The following is a 10,106-nucleotide window of genomic DNA, read 5'->3' as shown; positions in this document are numbered from 1 at the left end:
ATCGGAAATTGATTCTTATGATAGAGAAGATTTGGTTTAAAGTATGAAGAGTGTCATCAAGATTGATGACTGTGCCAAACCCCAAACTTGTAGTTTAAATCATTTCTTTTCCTCTAAATTCTATTAACTCACAAAATAAGAGGTGAGAAAATGTAACTGACACCCACCTGAACAGGACTGAGATAGATGGAAAGAACTTCTTCCAACCTAGGCAGAACAGACATTCACACAATACATGCTGGTTCCAACAGAATCATTAGCACCTGATTGTCAAAGGGGGTGGTACAAAGTGAAGACCAAGACATTATAGGGATGACCTAAATTCTGTGCACAACTACAGGACACTGAAAAGCGTGGAGAAGGAGCCCAGGAGACTGTGTTCCCTATGCTGTTCTAGTCACTAACATTTCAGCACCTTTCTGGGCATGACAAAGGCTGTGGCCGAAAGCCTGCCTCTAGTGATGGATGGGAAGCAGCCTGGATAGAAAGGGACTGACATTGAAGGAAAAAATGGAAAAACTCATGCAACCTCCCTTATTCTTGTAAGGTGCCCTTTTTACTGAGTTTGAATGCCCAAAAGTTCTAGATTAAGTGAAATTTTGCTAAGTTTTAAATATCTTCATTATTTTGATTTCTCAGATGAAGCAACAGCCTATCTACCACATGTAAGGAGTTTGAGCAAATGAGATGTTTAAAGGCTGTAAGTGTGGAAATGATTGGATCAGCAGAATCTACAAAGGGGAGTAGATAAAATATACATTGATCTCTTCTGTTGATAGGTAAGTATTTCTTTAACAAAGACTTTCTCATTGATCCACTTAGGGCAATAGAGCTTACTTTTAGTTGTGATTTGCCTTACTAAGAATATTCCACATTATTCTCCTTCCCAAACTTAAGTCTGATTTTGCATTAAGAAAAAAAAAAAAAGATGCATGATGAAAAGACCAACCTTCTTAAATGTGCTTGGAGTTCTTTCATGCTGGCGTGGACCGATGACTGAGCATCCTTTTAAACACTTTCCAGTTTGCCAGGTGAGCAGAACTGGAGGTTTACTTTGGTAAAAATGTGAGGTGGTTAATGACTTAACCTCTGACTGATAAATAGATGGCATGGTATGACTGAGAAATAATGGATGAGGTGTTGCTTGAGGGCAGGAATTTTCATTTGGACCCTTCAGAGTGCCTGTGAAGAACTGCACATGAATAAATGCTTATTAGATGAAAGAATCCATGAATTAATATATAATTAACTAGATTTGTCATTTCAAAAATTTCTCTAGGGCCCCAAAGAACCTTTTGTCTATCCATTAGGGACTTCTGTCACCTTGGAAGAGGTGATAATCAGGCTCCAAGGGTCTATATGGGACTAGGATAAAGACGGACTCAAAAAATTTTGCATTTGTGTCAATGGCATGGAGGTAAGATTATTATTAAACTGAGCAAAGTACTTCCAGGACTCAGAAGTTAGAAATATACCAGAATACCTAATTTTACAATAAAATGAAGTATCATTTCTCTGTTACATCTTTTTAGTTTCAAGCAATCTATTTTGTGGCAATTCAAAGATTACAGGTCATATGATAGACTTTTGTTGAATACAATCAAATGTTCATTGGAGAGCAAGCAATATATGGCATATTTGTGCATTACATCAAGGGTAGATTTACTTTTAAAACCAGAATAAGCTTTGGTTCAGTCAGCTAAAGTGGAAAGTAAGAACAGAGGTGACAAGAAATTCAGCTCAAGTTGATAAAAGAAGAAATCCTGTTAAGATATTTTTTAAAGTTAATACATAGCAACCATTCTTCCAGTTGGCAGTTTAGCTAGTGTTGAAGAGACAGATGTGTTCTATGTGTCTATTAATTGTACCTTAACTGGAAATTACTGATCTGCTAGAAGTATGTTTGTGTGTGTGTGTGCTTTAGGGAAAGGGTTTCAAATCAACCACCTATGTAGTCTATTACTAGTGTAAAATAAATTTCACTTAATATCATTTACCATAGAAGTAGCTATATTGCTCAAAAACACATAATCCTGATATACAGCATAATTATTTTAGAATTGTCTGTCATCACACATTTAATGAGTGTCTCCATGCCCAGCACAGTGAAACATACAGCTTAAAAAGGTGGGCAGGGGTGGGAGGACTGCTGCTGTCAGTTTTTAAAGACAGTATGTATAACAAAATAATTCTAGATCACCAAGCAATTCAAGTAGGGACATAGAATGGTAGAAAATGGCAGATTCCTCTACTTTGATCTAATGGAGGGAAAAAAAGCCATGATAAGAATTCATATTTAAATGAAAGGTATTTCCAACAGGATGTAGTACCACTTGGCATGTAATATATCTGATAGACATCAGTAAAACAAATGAATATGACTATAATCAAATACAACTTAAAGTTTAAGCAGAATCCCAAATCAGTCTCTCTTCCATACACAGATATGCAGATCTCAGTATGCTTTGAGACAAAAGAGATCTAGCTTTTTACTTCTTCATTGGATATTGGGGGGAAAAAAATGACCTTTGGCTTTCTAACCAGCCATTTCATTCACGGCATCAATAGTGGATGGCAGTGACATGGAAATGTATGCTGGATATTTGGATGGTTTAAATATTATGTACAATCAATAGCTTATAACCAGTGAAAATAATAACATAATTCAGCGTGTCTAAGATATAAGAAGAAAAAAAAAAAAGCAGAGAAAGTGCTTAAGTCTACAGGTCTTCCCTGAAAACTTCAAAAATGTTTATAACTTTTTAAGTAGGTAGGGCTTTTAATAGATTTTGCATAGCAGCTTACAATTTGAATTTAAAAATATGGATATAAATTAAACAAGAAGACTGGAGGTTCTCTCAAAATTAAAAACAATCCATTATAACTTTTTCTCAAAAGTGAACACACTTTTGTCCCTCAAAACCATTTACAGTGAAATGTAGTCTTGTCCAGATTCCACACAGCTTAAATTTTTTTTAAAGAGTAAATTTTGGTTTATTAGCTAAGTGCATGTAATCAGCTGAAAAAAGCTTTGTTACCATTCTGTTAGGATGATAAATTAAGAGAATAATCAGTAACAACTTTAATTATTTGTTGGTCAGAGAGATTTTTCCACTTATAAAAATATAGGAAATAAACACTTTGATCTCGCCTGCATGCAATAATTTTCAATAACTTTGAGTACAGATGACAGGAACAGGCACTATCAGACTTCGCCTAGCCTAAAAGGTGCTAAAACATGGCTTTAAAATAGGCAAATGACCTTCAAAGTAATATTTTTTATTCCTGTACATGTCCCAATATTTAATCTGAAACTTTTCTAGGTAGGTGAGTTTACAGTTATGACTACCTAATAAATACTGTATAAACATACATTAAGGTATTTCTTCATATAAAAAATTAGATACTAATTTCCAGGTAAGGTTTGTTTGAAGACTTGAGGAAAGGACTCACATTTTCCAGAAAAAGTATAATTGAGCCTTTTCTTCCTTTCCTTTTTTTTTATTTTTGGAGACGGAGGGGAGAAGTTTTAGAGAATGAGGAGGAGGAACGCTCACACCCCAGCTGGCTGCTTGTAGGCATCTGTGTGGAATGTGGAGAAGACGTCTACACCCTCAGGTGGGTCCTGAGGACACAGGACGGGTCCATCAGGATGAGGGATGCTACTCTGCGGCTCCCTTCCACTTGACACAGGGAAGCCCACCACATCCTCAACAGTCTTCCTAGTTCAAAATGAAAGAGAAATGAAAAGTCAGCTGTTCTAGAAAAGAGGTAAAATATCAAAACTGCCCATCTGCAGTTACTATTTGAAGATAATTTGCCACATTTTGGCATCTTGATACAAAATACCTATTTACCAAGGCTGTCTCATTCATAAAAAGCACTTCATCTGTGGTATGAGAGTCCCACAAACATACTTACTTGAAGAACAACCTAGTTACCCATGATTGGAAAGCTGCTGACATTTGTTAAACAAGCAGCTGAAGGGCTCTTGCTCTTGGGGGTGCTTGTGGTCAAAGGAAACCCCCCATACACTTTCATTTCGCATCAAGACTCAAAAGATGTTAAGAAACCCTAGGGATCTTGGTGCTATGACAGTTAAACCTTGAGCAAAATGAGCCAAAATGCACACAATGCCTTACCTCTCCTGCCCACATTTAAATCACACCTCTTTAATAGATCTTTTTCATATAAGGAATGAGCAGTGTGGCTCAGAAGTTGCCCCAGAAAAAATTCTCAGTGTCTTATTAGCCTTTCATACTAACACAGAAAACCTCACCAAATGACTTTGCTGCGAAGTCTATGACTGTATTGTTCAACTTCTCAGATTAATAATACTCTCACTGCAAAAAGCATCTAAGCTCACTTATCTGAGGGTATTGTGTGTTGACATTCTGCTTCTGGAAATCTTAGCTGGATCTTCAAGATATTTTCCTTCTTCTCTGACTTGCAACATATCCCAGATGGAACCAAACTTAGATTTATGAAATTTCAAAACATAAGAAAAGCTCTTAAAAGTTATATTCTAGCCTCGATTTTAATTTCCAGTTTTAAGTAGAACATTTTGGGGACTGGAGTTGGGAGAAGAACTGACTTATGGGGCGGGGGAAGACAATGAGTTTACAAAGTCTAATTTGAACCGTCTCTGCTCATTGGTCTGCTCTATGTCCTCCTGTCTATAGGTTTGTCTGCGCTCAAACCAAATAGCTCTTTGCAAATAGTACATCTGTGGGTGTTTTTTTTTTTTTCTTTCTTATCTTTGGATTGCTATCCTCCAACACCCTCCATAGTACATACATCCTCTATGGCATTCCTAATGACTCTAGTAAATGAGAACTATTCCTAGACCCTTCCGCAGAGAGCACAGAGGACAGCCAAGTCAATGTTATCTTTTCTTTTGGATCTGGGGACTGTACTAACCTTGACATTTTATATAGCTATTATACTGTTGTAAATGGTTTCAGATATATACCTCCTTCATAATTAGGAAAAAGAAGCTGAATGCAGTTCTCCAGTACCGCAGAACCAGCACTTTCGCTGCTGCTGTGGTCTTCTGATGACACATCTGGTGATGCTGAGCGAAGCCCAGGTAGCTGTTCCATGATCTCGTTGCCCTGCCCACTGCAGGAGGTGTCACTGAGCCAGCACTGAGTGAGCAGTGCTGACGGATGCCACTCTGCTGCCCCGGAGGGAGAGGGCCTGGGCTTGGATCCCGCCTGGGCTCACACAGCCCAAAGCGACGCGACACGATGTTTGTGCGGAAGGTGTGCTGGCTTCACTGATGTGTACTCTTTAAAACAAGCTGGCTCTGCAGGATTTATCTTGCTTCAAAAGATCTACCAGTTGGAAAAGATACCACACTAAGGAAACCCACCTCAAAGACTGTTCCTCAAAATTAGAATAGATGACTTCCCTGGAATGGCAGTGATATCCAGTTATTCAAACAGTGACTAATAAAGCTCCATTAACCCTCACCAAAGGCACATTTGGTCAGCAATAAAAAATGGCTTCAGCTAAAATGAGGATTTTCTTTTAAAAGAAATCTTATCCCCTGGCTCCTACCAAAGAGAAAAATCAGAAAATCCTAAAACAAGCAAAACTTTGCTTTCAGAGCAGTGGTTACCAACTTGCTCTTCAAGTTGGTCACTACTAGAAAGGGAGTGGAAAGCAAGGCAAATCAAATCTCCTAAGTTCTAAGTCCTAAAGTGAGCACTTAGGTTTGACAAAGCCAGTGATGTGGCGGGATGTGATGGTCAGGGTGGGATACAGGGAGAGCCAGGACATGTGAAGAACCCTTTGGTGATACAATTCAAGGACTTCTGAGGGTAGGAGGAGTAAATAAGGACAGTAAATTCCAACCAAATGTCTAACCTACACAGAGTGACCAAGAAGCCCAGGCTGCTGCAAACTAGCACCTGTGAAGGGATGGTTGTTCTAAGTAAGTGGTCAAGGTTAAGCCTGAAACAAATTCTACTGGAAGGAGGAGGAGAAGAAAACTTAGATGTTTGATTACGCCCAAAATGAAAAAGAATGAACCACCCTTCTTAGCAAGGGAAATAAACCTAATTACTTAGAAACCACATTAGGAGACTAGACAATAAATTAACAGATTCATTTTGGAGCTTATTAGAGTCCTAGAATTTCTGGCCAAGGTAGCTTGTAAAAGGCAAGCTCTTCTTTAAACATGGTTACATTTCAGCAGTGATTTGCATGTCCTTGTCAAGGCACTGTGCTGGAGGAGAGAGCAAAGAGCTTTCTTTTTGTGCTTTTTTTTTTTTTTTTTTTGAGGTGTAAATACTTCTTATGACATTCAAGGCTCTTTAACTGATTTTTTTTTTTTTTTTTTGCTGCTCATACAAGCAGTCCCATGCGAGTGACTTTGGCCGACAAGAATGTGTGCAACACAAATACAATCGGCTTCGGACAGGAGTGCAGGTCCATGGTCTGTGGAGAAAGGACATTAATTATCACTACTATATAGAGATGCTTTAATACACAAACGTGCAAAGTAAACAAATTTGAACATGATATTCTACTTTTAAAAAAAAGATTTATTCATTAATTTTTTGCCTGTGCTGGGTCTTTGCTTCTTTGAGAAGGAAAACTTTCTCTGGTTGTGGCGAGTGGGGGCTACCCATCCTTGTGGTGCTTGGGCTTCTCATTTCGGTGGCTTCTCTTATTGTAGAGCATGGGCGAAAGAGAGCTCGGGCTTCAGCAGTCATAGCTCACAGGCTCTAGAGTGCTGACTCAGTAATTGTGGCACACAGGCTTAGTTGGTCCCTGGCATGTGGGATCTTCCTGGACCAGAAATTGAACCTGTGTCCCTTGCATTGCAAGGTGGATTCTTAACCACTGGATCACCAGGGAAACTACTTTTTAAAAAGAACTTGGGTAAAGGATGTGCCAGATTTATGGCCACACTTGGGCAATTAGAGCTGCAAATGGAAATATACTCAGAAGTAAGGCTATTCCATGGCATAATTAAACACTAGCGTGAGAGTTCACATCCACAATTAGGACACTATTAGGGGTGTACTAGATTCCACCATGCCAGGTAGGAAGAACTTAAAAGTAGAAGAGGTAAAGAAAAGAGGAATATCCTATATGGAAACCAGTAACTGTAAGTATATTTCCCACAGGGAATCAGTGAATGCAGCTGAAGTGTGATCATCTATTAAGATTTTTGACACCCCTTATCAGTTTGTGGTGGGAATAGCAAATCTTGAAGCTAGTTGGGAGGGCTAGCTATACCTTCCTAAGCTCAGGCCTCTAATTTGGACAGCTGACATCCGATGAATAGGCTTCAACAGGCTTTTGAAGTCCATGGCTATCCATAGTTTCCTAAAGGTTCATCATTTAAAAGATTACTAGTCACAGTTTTCTCATTTGGAGTTTGAACTATATTATTCCTAAGATCTCTGTTAGTTCTAAAACTTCAAGATTCTGTTTTCCAAATTTATACCTGTTGTGACTATATCAATAGACATAAGATTTCACATATAAGACAAAACTTGAACTACTGGCTCAATACCATAAGACATAGAGGCATGACTTTTTGAGTCCTTTATCATAATTTCTGGTTTCTGAAGTACCCTTGACACACTTCTCTTGTTCTCCAAGGGGACTCAAGAATTCCTGTGCGAATTTCCTTTAAAGGACAAGGAAGTCAAAACAGATGATGGGAGTATGGACATATATTTGCATTTTTTTTTCTGACCAGCAGAATTTCTATAGCAACTAAGTCACTACTACTTTTAACTCTTATCCCAACAAATTGCTGATAACAGCAATGGATAGAACTCATTTATTAAAGTGTGCCAGGTTTAGTATTTTATATCTTACATTTGACAAAAGCCTGTTTCTTATAAGGTTATCTAATTTCTCTTGCTGATATTCAAACAAAACTTTAAAAAGGCAATGATTCCCTAATGTGGGGAAAACACAAAACAAAACCCCAAAGCCAAACCCATGCATCTTTGAAACGTGAAGAAGAATTTCCTTGGCTTCAAATGGAATATTAGATGGTAAGTCCATAATTTTCTATAACAAGAGGTAAGAAATGATAAGAAAGAAAATACCTATTAGAATAAACATGTTTTTCAGAAACATGCTTACCAGTTCTCCTTCGGGACCACCAAAATCCAGATACAGATTTCTGATGCCATCATCAGCAGACATTTTCAGCCTTTCGAAGGGGTAGCGGTATAAGATGCTACTGGAGCCTCCGTTTTCCCTGGAGATAGTGAACCCGCTTTCATAGTGGATGGTGAGTCTCACCTCTTGGCCATTTAACGTGCAGCCTATTGAAGACAAGCAACAGACATCACTGATGAAGTTCCTACTTCAGTTAAGAGAGTGACAAAGGCTTCTTCTGACTTCAAACAAGGGAAAAGGGAAAAGAAGCTTTCTGAGAATATGTGATACCTAACCTATTTGGAATGTCCTGAAGTGAATTCTGTTTTGGTCACTCAAGTCAACATCTTGATTGCGATGAAGAAGAAATTACCATAACTTTACTTGACATCTGATCTGATTCAGTTCAATTCAGTGAGTATCAACTGAACACTGTGTGGACAGGAGGCTGTGTGGGGTGCTGGAGAAGTAAGAGGCATGGTCTCTGCTCTCAAGACCTCATAAGTGACAGGCGTAGATGTGAAATCCCTAATTGCTTAAGGTAAAGGGTATAGAATAGGACTAAATACCAAACTCAATAAGGCCCAAGTTGAGGAATGGTTTCCTGGAGGAATGGGACTTGAGAAAGGCCCAAAAATGTGGTCAAACCTGACAGGCAGTGAGGAGTAGGAAGAAGGTTTTGAGTGCGCAAGGAGGAACAGCCAAATGACAAAAGGCAGAGACACCTTTCAGGGGCAGTGACATGGTTGGTAGTTGGGAAGTCACACTGTCAGTCCTACCAAAGATAAAATTCGAAAAGATACGTCTGAATTGATGGGACCAAAAGAACTGATCATCAAGATTGGCAAATGTCTCCTGTCAAGACTGGTGAAGTCCCGGTTTCACCAACATTTAAGCTGTTTTATTGTTAGTACAGGGGCTACTGGTGAGAGGCCCTATGCCCCATAGGAATTAACACAGTCCTCTGAGAGCCAAGTTCATCATCACTCAAAGGGCCAGAGCCGAGAGAGGAAGAATGCTGTGAGCAGGAAGGATGGTTCCCAAACAAGCAAGTCCTCATACCCAGACCAATGTATCCTCTCACTGGACATGAAAAACATGCAGTCAAGGCAGCTGGCGTGTTCAAGAAATAAGGAAAAGGAATAACTCACAGAGGAGAGTTTTGCACAATGAACTCTGAATATTAATTACTTCAGAAAAGGAGCCAACAATGTAACAGAATAAGGTGGTAACATGCATCTGAAGGACATGCCGGCTTATTTATGTCTGTGTATACATGTGTATGTGCACACCAAGCACACACACCCTATTAAAGGTGTAACAGACTAAGCGCCTGCACCACGCATGAGGACATGCACACACACACATTTTAAAGAAATCCTGGTTCTTTGCAGAGTGATTTACTTTCAGCCAGTTTAGTATGTCTGGAAAGCTCTAAATACAGAATAAGTGATTAATAAGTATATCAACTGACTTGAATTGTGGAAATGAAAAGTATTACCAAGGTAAAATATTGAAATAGAGCTGTGAATGAGAACAAAAAAATTCAAAATTACCAAAAAACAAGTTTCTTTTGTCCATTTAAAAATATAAGGAACCAGGTGGTCCTTATTTTCTCTCTATTCAAGCCATTTGTATTTAAACAATTGTGAGCCAAAGACTGAATAGGTTTTGCTTTCCTGTAATACGAAGTTTACAGACACCAAAGGAACAACACAAAACTAAAAAATGTTCAAAAGCCACATTGTACTCTTTGTTTTGGGAAGCATATCTCTCCAGATACTTGAAGATATGGTGACCCCATGTGCCAGTGCCAGACCCCTGGGACTCCACACAAGGACACAGGGCATCCAGCCTGTCCAACTGAAGACTTCTCCATCCCAGAAATCACATTCTGTGGCCAAGACAAAAACCAGAGTCCCAGAGTCCTTAATGTGGTGACCAATCACAACGGGTGGGAGACAGCAAGTGAG

The 10,106-nt window shown here is 38.9% G+C and overlaps 1 protein-coding gene across 2 annotated transcripts in view; it reads right to left on the bottom strand.

The window, feature by feature from the left end:
* Positions 1-1,877: 1,877 nt before the first annotated feature.
* Positions 1,878-10,106, bottom strand: part of SNTB2 (syntrophin beta 2) — a 69,806-nt gene continuing 61,577 nt past the window's right edge. The window contains exons 6-8 of one of the 2 annotated variants that reach the window (XR_008704577.1): positions 8,116-8,300; positions 4,973-6,444; positions 1,878-3,722 (exon numbers count right to left, since the gene is read on the bottom strand). Coding sequence is in view for 1 of the 2 variants with exons in the window: in XM_055554256.1 (XP_055410231.1) it covers positions 6,352-6,444; positions 8,116-8,300 (278 nt within the window). In the remaining variant the exon portion in view is untranslated. Of the gene's footprint in view, positions 6,445-8,115; positions 8,301-10,106 lie in introns of both variants that reach the window. The other variant, XM_055554256.1, reaches the window with a different exon arrangement.

This window comes from Bubalus kerabau, chromosome 17 (genome assembly GCF_029407905.1).
Source record: "Bubalus kerabau isolate K-KA32 ecotype Philippines breed swamp buffalo chromosome 17, PCC_UOA_SB_1v2, whole genome shotgun sequence".
Classification (NCBI taxonomy): domain Eukaryota; kingdom Metazoa; phylum Chordata; class Mammalia; order Artiodactyla; family Bovidae; genus Bubalus; species Bubalus kerabau.
This window is presented reverse-complemented; position numbering and strand designations above follow the sequence as displayed.